This window comes from Crocuta crocuta, unplaced genomic scaffold (assembly GCF_008692635.1).
Source record: "Crocuta crocuta isolate KB4526 unplaced genomic scaffold, BGI_CrCroc_1.0 scaffold78, whole genome shotgun sequence".
NCBI lineage: Eukaryota > Metazoa > Chordata > Mammalia > Carnivora > Hyaenidae > Crocuta > Crocuta crocuta.
The window spans coordinates 117,974-137,209 of record NW_027532617.1 but is presented as its reverse complement, the minus strand read 5'-3'; the positions used below and the strand labels follow the sequence as shown (position 1 = coordinate 137,209).

Below are 19,236 nucleotides of genomic sequence, written 5' to 3'. Positions count from 1 at the left end.
TTTTTTTTTTTTTTTTTTTTTTGAGGGGGTGTTGAGTTTGCTAAGCTCTTTATAGATTTTGGATACTAACCCTTTATCTGATATGTCATTTGCAAATACCTTCTCCCATTCCGTTGGTTGCCTTTTAGTTTTGTTGATTGTTTCTTTCACTGTGCAGAAGCTTTTTATCTTGATGAGGTCCCAATAGTCCATTTTTTCTTTTATTTCCCTTGGCTCTGGAGACATGTCTAATAAAAAGTTGCTGCAGCCAAGGTCAAAGGAGTTGTTACCTGTTTTCTCCTCTAGGATTATGGTTTCCTGTCTTATATTTAGATCTTTCGTACATTTTGAGTTTATTTTTGTGTATAGTATAAGAGAGCGATGCAGGTTCATTCTTCTGCATGTTGCTGTCCAGTTTTCCCAACACCATTTGCTGAAGAGACTGTTTTTTCCCCCATTGGATATTCTTTCTTTCTTTGTCAGAGATTAGTTGGCCATACATTTGTAGGTCCATTTCTGGGTCCTCTATTCTGTTCCATTGATCCATGTGTCTGTTTTTGTGCCAGTACCATACTATCTTGATGATTTTAATTTTGTAATACAGCTTGCAGTCTGGAACTGTAATGCCTCCAGCTTTGGTTTTCTTTTTTTAACATTACTTTGGCTCCTCAGGGTCTTTTCTGGTTCTATACAAATTTTAGAATTGTTTATTCTAGTTCTGTGAAGATTGCTGGTGTTATTTTGATAGGAATTGCATTGCATATGTAGATTGCTTTGGGTAGTACTGATATTTTAACAATATTTGTTCTTCCAATTCATGAGCAAGGAATGTTTTTCCATTTCTTTGTGTCTTTTTCAGTTCCTTTCATGAGCTTTCTATATTTTTTAACATATAGATCTTTTACCTCTTTGGTTAAGTTTATTCCTAGGCATTTTATGGTTTCCAGTGCAATTATAAATGAGATCAATTCCTTAATTTCTCTTTCTGCTGCTTCATTATTGGTGTATAGAAACGCAACAGATTTCTGTATGTCGGTTTTATATCCTGCAACTTTGGTGAATTCATATATCAGTTCTAGAAGTTTTTGGTGGAGTCTTTTGGGTTTTCCATGTAGAGTATCATGTCATCTGCAAAGAGTGAAAGTTTGACTTCCTCCTTGCCAATTTGAATGCCTTTTATTTCTTTTTGTTGTCTGACTGCTGAGACTAGGAATCCAAGACTGTGTTGAACAACAGTGGTGAGTGTGGACATCCCTGTTGTGTTTCTGACCTTAGGGAGAAAACTTTCAGTTTTTCCCCATTGAGGATATTAGCTGTGGGTCTTTCCTATACAGCCTTTAGAATCTTGAGGTGTGTTCCTTCTATCTCTACTTTCTTGAGGGTTTTTATAAAGAAATGATGTTGTATTTTGTCAAATGCTTTTTCTGCATCTATTGAGAGGATCGTATGGTTCTTATTCTTTTTTTTTTAATGTGATGTGTCCTGTTGATTGATTTGTAGATATTGAACCAGCCCTGCTGCCCACTAATAAATCCGACTTGATCATGGTGAATAATTATTTCAATGTATTGTTGGATTTGGTTTGTTGGTATCTTGTTGAGGAATTTTGCATCCATGTTCATCAGGGAAATTCGTCTATAATTCAACTTTTTAGTGGGGTCTTTGGTTTTGGAATCAAGATAATACTGGCCTCGTAGAATGAGTTTGGAAATTTTCCTTCCAGGTTTTTTTTTATTTGAACAGCTTCAAAAGAATAGATGTTAATTCTTCTTTAAATGTTTGGTAGAATTCCCCTGGAAAGCCATCTGGCACTGGACTCTTGTTTTTTGGGAGATTTTTGATTACTGATTCAATTTCTTCACTTGTTATAGGTTTTTTCAAATTTTCTATTTCTTCATCTTTCTGTTTTGATAATTTATATGTTTCTAGGAATTTGTCCATATCTTCCAGATTGCCTAATATATTTTCATATAATTGCTCGTAATATTCTCCTATTATTGTTTGTATTTCTATGGTGTTGGTTGTGATCACACCTCTTTCATTCATGATTTTATTTATTTGGGTCCTTTCCTTTTTCTCTTTGATAAATCTGGCTAGAGAGTTATCAATTTTGTTAATTCTTTCAAAGAACTAGGTCCTGGTTTCATCGATCTGTTCTAGTGTTGTTTTTTTAATATATCATTGATTTCTACTCTAGTCTGTATTATTTCCTTTCTTCTTCTGGTTTTGAGCTTTATTTGCGTTCTTTTTCCAGCTCCTTTAGGTGTAAGGTTAAGTTGTGTATTTGAAACATTTATTCCTTCTCTAGGAAGGCCTGCATTGCTATAATACTTCGCTGTTATGACTGCCCTTGCTGTATCCCAAAGGGTTTGGGACTATTGTGTTTTCATGTTCATTGATGTCCATGTACTTTTTAATTTCCTCTTTAATTTCTTGGTTAACTAACACATTCATTCTTTAGTAGGATGTTCTTTAGTCTCCAAATACTTGTGGTCTTTGTAAATTTTTTCTTTTGGTTGATTCTAAGTTTCATAGCATTGTGATCTGAAAATATGCATGGTATTATATTGATCTTTTTGTACTTACTGAGGCCTGATTTGTGACCCAGCATGTGACCTGTTCTGGAGACTGTTCCATGTGCACTTGAGAATAATGTGTATTCTGCTGCTTTAGGATAAAATGTTTTTGAAAATATCTGTTAAGCCTATCTGGTCCAGTATGCCATACAAATCCATTTTTTCCTTGTTGATGTTTTGCTTAGATGATCTGTTCATTGTTGTAAGTGGGGTTTTGAAGTTCCCTACTATTATGATATTATTATGAGCTTCTTTATGTTTGTGATTAATTTATTAATATATTTGGGTATTCCAAGTTGGAAGCATAAATATTTATAATTGTTAGATCTTCTTGGTGGATAGACCCCCTCATTATGATAATTTGCCCTTCTTCATCTCTTGTTACAATCTTTGTTTTAAAATCTAGTTTGTCTGATATAAGTATGGCTCCTCCAGCTTTCTTTTGACATCCATTAACATATAGATGGTTCTTCATACCCTCACTTTCAATCTGCCAATGCCTTTAGGTATAAAAGGATTCTCTTATAGGCAGCATGTAGATGGGTATTGTTCCCTTATCCATTCTGATACACTATGTCTTTTGATTGGAGTATTTAGTCCATTTACATTTAGAGTGATTATTGAAAGATATGAATTTAGTGACATATGCCTAGTCACAGACACAGTGACTGTGCCACTGGTAGAGTTGGTATTTCTGGTGGTGTTCTCTAGTCCTTTCTAGAATTTTTTGTTTTTGGTCTTTTTTGGTTTTACTCCACTCAAAGAATCCCCCTTAAAATTTCTTGCAGGACTGGTTTAGTGGTCATAAACTTCTTTAGTTTTTGTTTGTCTCGGAACTCTTTATTTCTTCTTCTGTTTTGAATAACAGCCTTGTTGGATAAAGAATTCTTGGTTGCATATTTTTCCAAATCAGTACATTGAATATATCCTGTCACTCCCTTCTATCCTGCCAAGTTTCTGTAGACATATCTGCTGTGAACCTGATCTCTTCCTTTGTAGGTTAAGGACTATCTTTCCCTTGATACTTTCATAATTCTTTCCTTGTCTGTGTATTTTGTGAATATGATTATGATATGTCTTGATGATGGTTGGTTTTTGTGGAATGTAATGGGAGTTCTCTGTGCTTCTTGGATTTTGATGTCTGTGTCCTTCCCCAGACTAGGAACATTTTCAGCTATACTTTGCTCACACAAACCTTCTGCCCCTTTTCCTCTCTCTTCATTTCCTGGGACTCCTATGATTCAAATGTTATTCCTTTTTAATAAGTCACTGAGTTCTCTAAGTCTTGTATAGTGATATTTTGCCTTTGTTTCCCTCTTTTTTTCTGCTTCATTATTTTCCATGATTTTATTTTCTATCTCACTGATTTGCCGCTCTGATTTGTCCATCTTTGCTGTCATGGTATCCATTCAAGATTGAATCTCGGTTACACATTTTTAACATCAGCCTGACTAGATTTTAGTTCTTTTATCTCTGCAGAAAGGGATTCTCTGATGTCTTCTATGCTTTTTTTTCAACTCTAGCTATTATTCTTATAATCATAGTTTTAAATTCTAGTTCAGATATCTTACTTATATCTACATTGATTAAGTCCCTGGCCATCATTTCCTCCTGTTCATTCTTTTTGGGTGAACTGTTCCATTTTGTCATTTGGATGAAGAAAAACATTAGTAAAATAAAAAGTAAAAATTAAAAAATTAAAAAAAGAAACAAAACAAAATCAAATCAAATAAAGGAAGCTAGATGTCAGGTGTGTTTCAGTCTGTTTGCTGAAAGAAGCTTAATAGAAGAGAGAAAAAAGAGAAAGGAAAGAGAAAAAGGTAAAAAAAAAATTAAATAGTAAAATAGAATAAAAGAAAATAAAATAGAATAAAACATTAGAAATGAAAAAGAATTTGCTTTTTCTGTATCCAAGAACAAGAAAGAAAGAAAAGCAAGAGCAAAGAAATGAATAAGTGAACCAGCAAACACAATGAAACCCAAATGAAGTTACATCCAGTTTCCCCTAGAACTGAAACTTGAATCACACTACATACGCCAAGCAGGTGGAGGGATTTGTGCTGCTCTTCTGGGGGATATGGCTGGAGGGCACAGTTGGGTAGGGCTTGGTGTAATTGCTCCATTTTCTACTTGGTGGCGCTGCTTAGTTTACTAAGGTGGATCTGTGTGTGTATGTGCACGTGTGTGGTGTGTGCATGGTAGGGGTGAAAATGGCCTCACCCAACTCTGCAGTCTCTGGCACAGGAACTTTGCACTCTCACCAACCCGTAGTCAAGCACCCCTCCTTGGTGTCAGGCCACTGTCCACTCCCCACCTTTACTCTGTCCATGTCCAAGCTGCCCACCTGCCCGGTGACCCTTCACTCCAGAGTTTTATCTCAGATGGGGTTGTATTGGAAAACCCCATGTTTCAGAGACCCCTGGGGCTTGGACCTGTGCTACTCTCTAGGGAAGGGTCTCGCTGAGCAATGGATAGGTGCTGTCTTCCCTCCCAGAAAACATCTGTGTGATCACACAGCAGCAGAGATTCAGAGATTATGGCAAATCACAACACATGGCTGGGCCAGGTTTCCCTGTACTCTGTCATCTTTGTCCCAATACCAACAAATGTGGATACTCTTCGGGGTCCACTGGGACCTTTACCTGTGGGGAGGCCATTGGACCTCTACCAAATGCACTCCAAGCAGGGGAACTGCTTCTCCCCATGTGGCACATGGACTCCTTAGACCCCACTGCCTATTGGGGATTCTCCCTGCTTCTTCACCAGAGCACCACCAGGTACTAAGCTCCACTGTTTAGAGAATTCTGGTGCTATTGAAACCCTGTCCTTTCTCCCTATCAATAGTTTTGGGAACAGATTTCTTCTCCAGTCCCTTGTGAGTGTTTTCATTCTTTCTCTCTAGCTGCTTTCGGGGGGAGTGCTTTAGTTGCACAATCCTGATGGACCACACTCTCCCCCTTTCTATTTCTCTCTCTGTCCTCTTTCCACAAAAACACCAGTTTTTTCCACAAAAACACACTATTGTGGAAAAGCGGTTCCACAGCTTTTCTCTCTCCCAGCTCACGTCTCCACACTGCATACCTGCCAAGTTCTGTGGCTCAACTTATGCAGCTTGCTGCTTTAATCTTCAGCTCAATTTCCTGGGTGTTCAAAATGGTTTGATGCTCATCTGGCTGGGGCTCAGGGATGAGACAAGCTCAGGATCCCCATACTACTTCTCCATCTTAACCCCTCTTCTTATTTGTTCCTTCTTTACTCCTTGAAATGACAGAGAAAGGTGGGGCAAGGGCAGGTACACAGAGATGCCAAAACAAGATGCTAATGACCTGATCTCACAACACTGAGCATCTTCTGCCACCTGTCTGTAGGTGACACTCAAAAACAAGCTTGTTTTCCCAGTCAATGCTCCCTTGGCATCTTCCAGATTTGCCACTGGCTCCAGACACTCTGGCATAACTCCCATTACCCTAGAGCCCATAGCTTGGTCAGCAACACAGAGGCCCTGAAGGCATATCATACCAGTTTGGAGCAGTGAGGGGTTAGCTGAGTTCTGTCTGTGCAGTTTGAGGACCATGAGGCCTGGGCTGGCTATGAGACAGCTGTTTGCTTTGGCAACCTACTACGGTGGGTCAAGCAGGACACCAGCAATCTGGAAGTCACTTACAGTTTGTTTGGAAGATGTTTCTAACCAGAATTGAGTTCTCAAGGCAGCATAAGATCCTGCCTGTACTAACCCATAGACTCACTGGCCATTAAGCTGTAAGGGCCTTGGGGTCCACCTAGTAGTCAAGCATTTCCCTAAACAGGTAACTCAAGTACTGATTTTTAGGATGGTCAACAGGTTTTAACCCCCAAAAAGTGTCTCAGAATCAAGGAAATTTGTAGAACCTTGAATTAAAAACAAATTAAGATTCTTTTTTACATGCCTTCTCAGAATTTCATTTCCAAGAAGGCAGAATTTCTTCAATTTTGCTGTGTGACTCTTTGCTGGAAGCCAAGTTTCCTTATTTGTACTATAGAAATAATAATGCCCACCTTGGAGAATTGCTATGAGGTTGAATGAGATCATGAGCTGAGAAGCATTTAGCATAGTATCTCACATACTAGGTGTCAGCAAATTTTAGTTCCCTTCTCTTTCTCCTATGCCTTTCGTTCTTCTTTCAAATCTTCCCCTAGGTTCAGTACGTTATCTGTATATACAACCTTCTATGAAATTATGTAAAACTGATTTCCTGGCCTCTGGATGGCGTCAGGATATTTATGTATGCCACAAAGGCTCCTACCCAGCTTATCTGGTAGGACAGGGGAACCCCAGAACCAATGGGGCAAAAATCCTGCTAAACACAGAAATGCGGCACCCACGGCACAGTGCAAGTGGGGTAACCAATCCCCAGTCTCCAGTGGCAGTTTTGCCTCCTCCCAAATCACCAAGGACTCACAGGTAGAGTCCTAAGTTCTCCGCACAGATTCATAATCACAAAAGAGGTGATGTGGCAGCCAGCTCAATGGAAGAAGCTCTAGGCCAAAATCAGAATTTTTCAGCTCTCTACTTACCCTAGCCAGGGCATGGCGGCACTTCCTCGGTTGTAAAACGCAGGGATGTGGGCAGATGATCTTCATCTTTCTTTGTAATCTGCATGGATCCCCATTTTAAAGGTTACCAGCTGTGGTTTAATCAGAAGTCCAAGAAGTATAAGTCCATGCACCCCAAATATATTTTATTGAGACTGGAGCAATTACAATAAAGTACTCATTATGGCACACTGGAAAGACTCGAGTTCTACAAATTCCACATTCACAAATACAAATACAGGGAACAAGGGGAATGGGGAAGACAAGGTACTACAGGAAACCTAGACCTATGGGCCGTCTGTGGGTCTTCCCCCAGAAGGGCCTTCTCTGATTTGGCAGTATTTCTAGATTCCCTCAGAGAGGAGCAAAGCAAACTCTCCCCTGATTCTAGAGCAGGGGACAAACTATCTGTAGTCCTGCTGCCTATTCTCTTTCTGGTTCAAAGAATTTCTATGGCAGCATTAGGATGAAACCATTAGCTACCTCTTGACATCACAGAGACAGTAGGCACACGCATGGGAGCCCCTGGCTTAGAAAGTCCATCCTGGGATCCATATGGGCTTAGAAGCCTCTCTGTCCCATGGAAGTCAAATATTTCAAACATTCTCATAAACAGAATACTATAACGAACCCCTATGTTTCATTATAGGAAAGCAGATGATATGACCAAGTTCAGTTTCAATTAACAGTCAAGAGATCTAAGTAAACCTTGGACAAAGCTCTTCTCCCCAAACCTCAGTTTTCTACTCAGCTCCATATCCATGTTTGCTTTCAAATCTCTCTGGTGCTCAAAAGAAACCTAAAATCAGTGTGAGAATGGCAATTGTTTAGGGTGGGTGAATTAAGCACTATTCTGCCTGCGTCTTCTGGGTGACACAGTAAGCCACTCACGACCAGACAGACAATAATGAAAACAGTCTCTGGAATGATATTTCTCTGGCATGTTGAGTCCTTAAAGAGTATCACAATGTCACAGGTTTCTGTAAATGACACGTGAGCCACCAAGGTGATGTTGACAAGTGAGTTGTCTTCAGGGAACTGGCATGAAGAAGCCTTATTATTTAGACAACACAGAGAAGTGGCCTGTCTAGACAGCTTGTGAGGATGAAGTGTCTAAGTACAATTATTTCTGGCATGTTGGAAAGCCTGCTCCATCATCTCCTGTAAAAGCAGGGCAGTGTTTTTACCACCTCTTGTTCTATGTGAGTGCACAAGAGAAGAAATTATGCCTCCTGTATGAGTTTTGGTCCCTGGCTCATCACAATGGCCGCCATCTGAGAGGAGGTACTTCATCCGGGTCTTTCCCACCACTGTTAGCTCTGACAGCCTACTCCTTGGGTTCCTCTCCCACCACTTCTTCCAACTCTTCCACTGGACACTGTTCCTGGGAGAGGGGCTCAGCAGTTCTCTGCTATGCCCGGTTTCTTGCTTATCTCTACATGAAACGTGTAATTCAGAGTGGAATGAAAAGCGCGTGTGCACACATGCAGACATGCATGCGCACAGACACACAAAGAGTTGCAAGTAAATCCTCGGCGTGTTAACAAAACTCATCAGAGTTGGTGGGAGAATGGGGTGATGTTTGTTTTCTTCTTTGTACTTTTCTAAATTTTCCAAAGTTTTAGAATAATAATTCTTCTTTAAGAGAACTCAGTAATTTTTCTTTGCATTAGGGACTGAATCGGTCCTGTCTTGCCATGTATCCAAGCCAGCCACCACACCATTGTGATTCATCCCGGCCCAGGACTTCGAAAAGTGACGCAGAAAAATGTGGCAGCTCTGGCTCACTCACCTTTCACTGGTCAATGACCTTTTTTTTAAGCAGAGTTCTGTGCATCTGGGTCAGCCACACCCCAAGTATGACTCAGGTGTCCTTTATGGATGTTCGGTGGTAGGAAGTGTTATTAGGCAGCTGACTGACTCAGCCCTCATGTGGGCTGAAGCTGGCCTGGGTTATCTGGCTCAGGGAACCCAGGTGATAGGCTCTGTGGCATTTCTTAGACAGGGATTCATAAACACGTGTCTAATTGGGTAGTTGCCTTTTAGTTTTCACACCAAATGGGGTAGGAGGCTAGACAGAGTTTCCTAGGAAATCAAGATTCCCATGGCTTCTGTAGGACCTTGTTTTTAGCACTGTTAGGGTCATGGGTGAAAGGACAGGCTTTTTCCCCAGTCTCCGTCCTCAGGCCCTTTCCCAACCTCAGCTGGAGAGAGAGCCCTCCCCCTTCCTCTTCTCACCCTCCTCTAACTCACTGCCACAATGGGCTCCACAGAAGACAGGTCTGTCTTTCCAGACTGGAGTTGGGAGGAGGGCAGAAGGTTGTTGGCTAGTGGAGCCCTCCGGCCACTGGTCTTCTCTGTCCAAGCTACCCTGAAGGAAGGGATTGGGGAAGGTGGCCTTTCCTCCTGGGGCTTGGGCAGCCTCTGGCACATGCTCAGTAACGCTTTCAGCTCGACCCTGAAGTTCTCATTGAGCCAGCAATAGATGAAGGGATTGTAGCAAGTGCTGCTCATGGCAAACCAGTGGAAGGCGAAGTAGAGGGCATTGTTGGTGTGGATGACCTTGCTGGACAGGAGGAGGACATAGCAGTTGAGGGGGAACCAGCAGAGGGCAAAGAGGACCACCACGAGCATCAGCATCTTGATGGTCTTCTTCTTCTTGCGCCGCAGGGCCAGGTACTGCTCTGTGGTCACATCGCCGATTGTGTTGCACAACCACAGCTTCTTGGCCACACGGGCGTAGGCCACGGAGATGATGAGGAGGGGCAGGATATAAAGCAGGATGAAGGTAGCCAAGTCCAGGTACTTCCAGAAGAGGTCAGCTGGCTCAGGGAAGTCTGGCAGGCACAGGGAGCGGACAACGTCCTCACTGGTGACGGGAGAGAGAGGGAGAGAGAGAAACAGAGATACAGACAGAGGGAGGCAGAGAGAGGGGAAGAGAGAGGAAGGTGTGCCATTAGTGTGGAAAGGCCTCATCCCAAGAGGCACTAGCCTTTCTCTCTGTTAGGCTCTAGGCACATCCATTATTTTGCTGTAGTGTAATTATTTGACTACAGTTCTGGCTCTCCCACTAGATTGGGGGGTTTTATAAGGATAAGGAAAACACCTGCTGTTTTGTGTTCTTTTAACCTTATGTTATTCCTAGCCTGTAACAGAGACCCAGTAAATATTTGTTCGATGAGTGAATACAACACTGGCATTCCTAGTCTTAGAACTAACTCATACTGAGAGCACAATGTACTCGGGAAATCTTGGAATTCCTCATTTGACTACCTGCTCCCATTCCAGAGGGGAACTAAGGAATGGGAAAAAGAGACGATGGGCCTTGAGAATGTGAGTGGCAAAGCCTGAACTAGCATAACTTCAGCCGTTCATGTAACAGGTATTTATCTTCTATGGGATGTACCCAGTCCTCCTGGAAGAAACCCTAGAGCTGGTGTGTTGAGACTCTGCAGACTAGGACCCCCTGAATGAGGGGGCACAAGCCACCCACACAGCACTGGCTGGTACCTCACTTGGTGTCCAAGCTCCCCCTTTGGGGAAGTGAAACCCTGGGGCCATTCTGATTGAAGGCGCAGTTTCAATACACTCATACAAAAGAAGTAAAGTCACAGGATTTATTACTTACAGATTCCAGAATGGAGATGCAAGGAGCTGAGGGGAAGGGCAGTCCCCTGTCCCAGGTCATGAGCAAGCAAGGGCTGCAAGCACCTATTATTTATAAGGTGGTGAGGGTGCAGTCGCTAATTTTTCACAGTCTCAACTCTAAGTGGTCATTTTATCTTATTTTATTTATTTATTTTTTTTTGAGAGAGAGAAATAGAGTATGAGCAAGGGAGAGGGGAAGGTGGGGGAGGGAAGGAGAGAGAGGGAGGGGCAGGCTTAAGCAGATTCCACGCTCAGCACAGAGCCTGATGCAGGGCTGGGATCATGACCTGAGCCAAAATCAAGAGTTGGATGCTTAACTGAGTCACACAGGTGTCCCTCTGAGTGGTCATTTTAAAAGGTGACCAGGAAAAGTAAGGTGGGAACTTGTGGAGTCCTAACCTTGAGTCCCAGTCTAAATGCCCAGACTGTGGGTGTGAACAGGGTTGTCATACTGTAAAATGTCTAGGCAGCAACTCCAAATGGCTGTTTTTTCATCACACTATGTGGCTTGTTGCACTTGTTATATGTGCTGATGGCTATCACTACTGAAAGAAAGAGAATTCTCTCTGCTTTTGTTGGCAGAAAAAAAATAGCTCCCCATGTTTGAAGGCAGATGGGAGTCTGAGTGCTAGGAAATTTGGGTATGTGATTCGTTTCGATATCATAGAATATGGGGAGGGGGAGATTTTATAAATTACAGTTGACCCTTGAGCAACATACAGGTTAGGGGCATTTCCCCCTGCACCGCTGAAAACCCATTTTGACTTTTGACTACCCCCAAATTTACTAATAGCCTACTATTGACGGGATGTCATATCTATAACATGAACAGTTGATGAACACATATTTTGTATATGTATTATATACTGTATTCTTACAATAAAGTAAGCTAAGGAAAAGAAGATGCTATTAAAACCATAAGGAAGAGAAAATAGTTACAGTATTGTACCATATTAATTGAAAAAAATCCACATAGAAGTGGACCCACACAGTCCAAACTAGTGTTGTTCAGGGTCAACTGTAGTTGTAATCAGCCTTCAGAGCTTGTTCTCCTGACCCTGCTTACGTCACAGGAATGTGTGTTTTGAAGTGTTGGTTTCAGGCGGAGCAGCACACGGTTACCGTAGGACACGCGAGCACTGCACCCCCTAGCTTCCCTCATATCCCCTTTACTGGTCTGGAGTGCCAGGCTGCTAGCTCCTGGCCAACCCCCAAGAAGCAGCCGGCACCTGTGATCTTGTAGCGCCAAGCACTGTCTTAGGATCACTAAAGTCATTTCCTACAGATCTGCTAAGACCCAAAGTGGCTGGGAGTTTTTGATTTCTGCAGGGAGCCCAGAATATGACAGCCCAGCTCCCTGGCCTCAATGCTGAACAAACGCTGTGTTGTCTTTGCTCTACAGCACCCCCCGTGCTGCTGGCTGTAGCTTCCCCTGACATCCCTCCACCCCACTCCACCCTACTCCACCCTACTCCACCCTACTCCACCCCACTCCACCCCACTCCACCCTACTCCACCCTACTCCATGCAAAAGTGCACCCTCCCTTGGTCTCTTGCTATCCTGCCTGCTCACTCCCTTATCCATCCCTCCTGGGAGCACTTCCTTAAAAACTCACAAGCACGATCTGCATCTGAGGTCCTACTTCTAAGGAACCTCATCTAAAACAAGTACGAACTGATGAAAATCACTCTAAGTGCACTCATTCATTTGTTCATTCATTCATTCTTTATGTATTAAGGGCTCATTATATGGAAGTAGTGAGTCAGGTGCTAGGGACACCATGGTAGCAAAATCAGAAATGGGCAGGCTCTGCCCAACCTCACAGTCTAGCTGGGGAGATCACCTTCAGTGACCTAGTTAGCACACACAAGGGTTCACTCAGTTTAAAAAACTGAGTCCTTTGAAAGAAATTCTTGTTCTGTGAGAACACAGGACAAAGAAACCTCAATGGGAGGTAGAAGATAGAGCATCCTGCCTCAGACACACAGACACATGCATGTTTTATTTATACGTCGTGTGAGAGAATTTAAACATCGCCATTTTAAACAAGGTCTGGGAGACTTTGATTCTTAGTCTGTGTGAGTACATGTCTCCAGTGAAAGAAGCCGTTGGCTCTTGCCTTGACCTTGCAGAAAAACTGGGTGGAGCATAAGGAGGAAGCTGAAGTTGCTGAGGGGAAAAGATGAGGAAAAGCAGAAAAAATGCCACAGTTAGGCCTCAGGCTCGGAAGCAAGAGAATGGGGGACAGAGAGAACGGGTGGGTGCAGCAGGTACTAGTAACTCAGGCTCAGAGGGGGCTCAGACTTCCCTCTGTCAAGATCCTCTGAGTCTCCGGGCTGCTCCTTACTAGTTAACTCACCTGTACTTGAAGGTAAATAATTTCTGGCAGATGGCATGTGGGAGTGAAAAGAACGTAGCCATGGTCCAGATGACCGTGATGTAGATGACACCTTTTGTGATCGAGATCCGGGGTTTTAACGGATGCATAATGACCTGGAAAACAAGCAAGCTGTGCTTCACTGGCTGAAGAAGTTTGGAGGCAGATCAAATCTCAGTGACGGAGCTCACGTGCCGCACTAAGGCAGGTCGGTCCTATTTATAAACAAGCACCCCTTCCTTCAGTATTAAGCCCCTGAGCTGCACCACCCCACCGTGCACCTCCAGAGGTAACAAGAAGGTGTCGTCTGGACTCAGACACCCCAGGCAGCTCAGATGCCTCTTGCAGGTTATATGTGACGGAACCAGAGTGCGGTGAGGGCGTGGTGGAGGGGTGAAGCAGGAGGTCTGCTTACATGACAGCCACAAGGCCAGAAGAGGGACAAGTCACAGTCAGCCTCCACCGTGGGATGTGATCACGTCCCCCTGTGACGCTAGCGAGACCCCTTAGCTTATGGAGGGCTCTGAGAGGACCTGAGGTGACAAGCCTAGAGAGAGGAGTCTCTGTCTCCTTGTCATGGGAAGTTGCACTGACATTTATTTGGGGGTTCACAACACTGTTTACAAAGGCTATTTCTAAATTGTGGGGTCCAGCTTTCCCACGGCTATAGTAAAGCCTGGGTTACAGGCTTTGAGCTGAAAAGCATTTTGGAATTACTAGTTTGACAATCCGTTCTGCTAAAAGGTTTCAGTAAGGATTCGGGAACTTATGGGCACCCCCATTTTAAGATTAGGATCATTATTTCTTGAAAAAGGCATTCTGAGACAGGTGAATCCGGGGTCAGGGAGAGAGGTCCTAAAGAGCTGCCACCACCTAAGGATGTCATCCCAGGATACAGCGGACATTCTGGCTGTGTCCTCGCAAATTCTTCTCCAGGCTCTTTCAAGATTTTATGGGAGGAAGTGACTAGGCTTTAGAAGGTGCTCAGCACAGCCCTCTTCTGGATTTTGCCATAGTTGCCCCTCACACTCCCTCGTTGTTCGGGTTGCTGAAGGAAGTGAAAGGCTGGGTCAGAGGCCCCAGACATCAGTCAAAGATTTCACTGGTTTGGGAAAAGGCCCCATTTTGGAGTTTATGTCACGGCAACGTGATCGATGTTGGCAAGACCTACCCCCTTGTTCCTCAGGCCCACCTCTGGCCCAAGGGGCAAGTGTCGGTTAGGGTGTGTTAAGTGGGGGCAAGCACAGGCCAGGGAAAGGTACCCCAGAGTCCCTCTTGTTGAATTAGGGGGAAGGTGAAGAAAAGGCAGAAAACATTCGTAGGCAGCCTTTTCAGACTTTGCCCAGAGCATCTGCAATATAAATGCCAAAATGATGGAATTTCGGGGCTAAAGAGATCTCAAAGTTTGCCAAGCCCAATTCCCTACCGGATAACGAATGTCCTCTCTACAACATCCCTATCAAGTGTCATCCAGACCTTACTTAAAAATGGCCGGGGAAATGAAACTCATTACCTCCCCAGGCAGCTTCGTTCCGCTAGAAAATTCTTTCTCATACTGAGCTGCATCTTTGAATTCGCATCTTTAAGGCCTCCTCTCCTTTGCACCTCTTGCGGCTCCTCAGAATAAATTCTTCCTCTCTTTGTCCTGCTGGCCCTTATGATATCGGCCACCTTGAGTCTTCCCAGAGGAGGGTGGTCTCGTGATCAGGGCTGAGGTTTGACGCCAGACAGACCTCAGTGCTAATCCTGGCCTCAACATTCACTGGGCATGTGATCTTGGGAAAGCTACCCATGCACTTTTCTGAGCTTCCATTCCTTGATTCGGCACCGATCTAAGTATAACCACATGGATTTGCGGAGTTAGCACATGCAAGGTCCTTGCCAGGGAGCCATCCTCTTGCTGGATAGAGTCCTCTTTGATTTCCTTTACTACATCCACCATGTGCATCTGGTGGGCAGGGCAGCGGCTGCGTGCGCCTGCCACATGGCACCCTAGCTTGTTTTCCTCCTCAACAACTTGGGCTAGGGAGTATCCATCTCCCTTGTCTCTGACCTGCAACGATCTGCCAATCTCTTTGCACCTGTGAGTTTCAGGTTTGCTTTTCTACCCCCAAAACAAGCTCATTAATTTCTGAGGCACAAAATATAAGCAACAAGTCTTTGTTCGAACAACAAACTGGGAATAACTTGATGTAGCACTTAGCACAAAGGTTTTAAAATGCCTAATCTAAGTGCTCATATTGGCCAATAAAAGATGACAGATACACTTACTGAAAACAGTGCTAAAATGCTGTCTCGAGGGTCCCTGCAGCTCCCCGGAAAGCAAAGCCCGAGGGGGAAGGACGGGGTGTTGGGGGTAGGTGCCCTCACCTGGTGGCGGTCAACGGCAATGGCTGTCAACGTCAGTGCTGAGACGTGCAGGGAGCAGTACTGGGCAAAGCGGCTGACGTGGCACATGCCTTTCCCGAACACCCATGTGCTGTTCACAAAGCGGACCTGGAAACCAACCCGCAGAGGTCAGAAGACAAACAGGGCCTTGACCCTAACCCCTCACCCCCTGCCTGCGGCCTCTGAGGAGTATCCCTTGGGAGGCTTCTTCCGGCTCCTCTCTTCTTCCATTCCACATGACTAAACTGTGGGCCACGCGTGATTTTCCCCAGCAGGACTCACTGTCAATCATCGATTCCACAAACCTGAGCTTCTGCTGGGGCCACGCCTTGTTAGGTGCCAGGAGGGCGTGGGCCAACATGGGCCTTCCAGTTGGGCTTCTCACCTCTACCAGTTTCAAGCTATGTGATCTTGGGCAAGGGGTGTCATCTCCCTGAACCTCAGTTTCCTCATTTGCAAAAAAAAGGAAGGCTTAAAAATCTCTACCTTAAGGGCTTATTGTACAGATCAAGGTTTTAAAAAGTCTATAAAGGGTGGAACACAACGTCTGGCAGATTGGTAAAGATATTCTTAGAAATAAATAGTAGCTATTTTTATGGTAATAATAAAATCCATTCTTAGTCCACACAAGTTCAGACTAATGGGGGAGACACATGTGAAAAATCACAACATAGCGTGTAGGCTGTGCTCTCTAATGCTGATGAAGCAGGCCTTGCCACGTCATCTGGGAAGGGGCCTGAGGGGCCTGGAGGAGTGGGAGGGGGAGCAGAGCGAGAGAATGGCAAGCTGCAGGACAGTGTGGGGGTGTGGGGCCCTGGGAGCGGGCCTGGGCCCCACACCGTCCATGGCTATGTGCTCACTCATTCAGTGACTGGGCAGCTCCTGTGAATGATGCCCACGTTCAAGAAACATCAAGCACTGATTCTGAACAAGGAGCTTCCGGTCTGGGTGGAGGACTCAGGTGCCTCAGGATGCAAGAAAGGTAGCACTCAGTGCCCACAGAAGCCCAGACGGAGGGCTTCAGGGCTGCGAGGTGGGAATGGAGTGGGCTGAGGTGGAGGTGAAAAATGATAGAGAAAGATCTAGAGGAAGCGCGTCCGACAGAAAGAAGATCATGTAGTGGTTTACAGCAGAGCGCGTGCCTCTTACAGCTGTCACCCAGGGCGAGGCACTTAGGCCCCACAAGCACCACTACCCCATCTGTAAAATGGCAGCTAACTGTCATCGTATGGTTGTCAGGAAAGTCAGAGGAGAGACGATACGAGCAGGTGCAGCAGTGCCTTGAACAATAGTAACTAAGCACTCAATTACCCTCATTATGACACATGAGGCATTCGAGATGAGCTTTAAAGAGTAAGCAGCGTTTGCACTTGCGGCAGTAAGAAGAAAGGCTGGGCGCTGAGTCAGAAATCCCAGGACCTATTTGAGGAAAGAGGAGGAGTGGGGTGGAAGAGAGTCGGGAAGGACGGGGCTGGCTGGATCATGTCACTAGGGCCACAGCTTTATTCTCGGTGGGGCTGGCAGGTAGCAGCCCTATGAGGCTTTTGAGCAGGCCAGTAACACGACCGAGATCCTTAGCTCCCCCGACTGCTCGCCTCCCACATTCAGTCCATTACAAAGTCAACCAGTGCTCCCTGTACATGGCTTTCAGATTCCTCCCAAGGCCGCGGCCCTCATTTCTCACCTGGACCTTCACAAGTCTCCTAGCTGCCACCCTTGTCCTCCAGGCTTGTCGTCTTGTCATTCAGCCTTCGCTGGTATTTTTCTGAACCAAAAATCAGATTACTGTCACCTTCCTGCTTAGAATCATCCTGGCCCTCAGACGGAGCCAGATGCCTTAGGAGATTCCAGGCCCCTTCGCGAGCTGGCCCCAGCCTTCCTCTCTGGCCCCCCTGCGCTTGTCCCCACGCCCCACCCCTGTCCCTTCCACGTCACCGCTGCAGCTGCATCAAGCCTCTCAACATTCCCTCAACACACCATGACCGTGATGCCCTTTGCCTTTGTTCTCCAGGTCCCTCTACATGGAGCGTTCATCTCCCCCTGGGAAATTCCTGCTCTTGCAGGCCCTTGGACATGTCATGTTCTTTGCACAGTCTCCTCTGACCCTCCCATGGGACTCAGGCAGGACAGAATAAAGGATTCTCTCCTCGGGGCTCCACGGCACTCTACACATTCTCTGCCGTGGTTACTGTGAGTAACTGTTTGCTTTTCTCTCAATGACCAGGGCTGGACTTGATGCTCAGTGTCATGTGTAAAGTGGACAGGAAAGGGGACCAGGGAGAAAGAATATTGTCACCAAGTAGCTGGAAGACAGGATGCCTTACCGAGTCAGAGAGGTTGGCTGGGGGCTTCAGAAGATCCTCCTCCCTACCCTTTCATTATCCCAGCTTGCCAGCACCTTGTAAGCTCTAACAGGAATTTAGACTGGGGTAGTTATACGGGTCAGGTTCAAGGCCAAGCGTGCTTAGAGGAGGGCTGGGTTCTCAGGACCCTGATACTTCTTCTCTTGCAGGAGATCACCTAAGGCAGGACTTGTCAGGCCCCGGCCACAGCCTAGCCTGGGGCTCATGGCTTCTCTCCCCAACCCCCCAGCCTCCTGTGCCGGCAGAAGATTTAATTTTGGGTAGTGCTCTGGGCAGCAGCACAGGGGCCAGGCCCCGGGGCCAGCGCTCATCCTGGGTGTATCAGCCCAGCCCTGGCGTGCACAGAACCCAAGGGGCAGGGGCAGCCAGGGGGAGCCAGAGGTACACCNGGGGCATGGTATTTGGAAGCCCTTTTGTCCTCGGCTCGAGGATTCTGAGAAGCCATGAATCAGTTAGATATCAACTGGCAGGAGAGCAGGAAAAGTCCATGCTTCGGAACAGTGGAAGCTTAGCGTGGTCCAAGAGCCCTCCTCACCCGCCACCCCAAGGGCTGGTGGCTTAGTAGACAGACCCGTGACTCGAGTCATTCTCATCCTGGCTCTGCCCACTAGTAGCTAAGTGACCCTGGACAGGGGATTGAACCTCTCCGTGCCTTAGTTTCCTCATCTGCAAAAGGGAATATTCTCATAAGTGAGGACAAAGGCAGAATGTAGTTTTAAAATGTGAGGTTTGAAAGGACTTGCACATAGGTGGATGGATTTGTGGGAGTTCACCCTCTTCTTTTGGCTTGTCTATTATTTCTGGTTGAGTGTGTATATGTGAGAGAGAGAGAGAGACAGAGAGCGAGGTACGAACAGACACTGCTTTGTTAATAACTCAGATAACAATAAGGTTATTCCATAAAGTGAAAAAAACATAACACTCATGCTGCAGAAACATAAAGGATCACTGTCATTAGATTGCTCAGTCATAGCCCTCACAGTCCCAAACCACCATGAGCACCACGCTCCCAAGTCACAGAGGGACAGAAATGACACCACTAAATGCTGAGCAGCCAGGGCTTGGGAGCCACATCTGCCACCGAGTGCAAGTGCCCCCAGCCTCTTCCTGGGCTCCAAGCCCACCTCATTCTCATGTCTTCCCCAACACACACTGCCTACACAGCCTCGCTATCAAACCACAAAAGAGAAACACAATTTAAGTAAGTGGTCTAGGAAAACGCACTTATGTTTCCATTAACGATTAGCAATTGATATATCAGCCGCGGCACAAAGCAGTCTCCTAGGGTGGGGGCGGCATTTAATGGACTGGATTTCGGGGGTAGGGGGCGGG

General features: G+C 45.4%; 1 protein-coding gene across 1 annotated transcript in view; it reads right to left on the bottom strand.

Annotated features, from left to right (window-relative positions):
- Positions 1 to 9,371: 9,371 nt before the first annotated feature.
- GPR83 (G protein-coupled receptor 83) overlaps positions 9,372 to 19,236 on the bottom strand; it is a 14,419-nt gene continuing 4,554 nt past the window's right edge. The window contains exons 4-6 of the mRNA XM_077780603.1: positions 15,524 to 15,649; positions 13,136 to 13,269; positions 9,372 to 9,996 (exon numbers count right to left, since the gene is read on the bottom strand). Coding sequence (XP_077636729.1) covers positions 9,372 to 9,996; positions 13,136 to 13,269; positions 15,524 to 15,649 — 885 coding nt within the window. The remainder of the gene's footprint in view (positions 9,997 to 13,135; positions 13,270 to 15,523; positions 15,650 to 19,236) is intronic.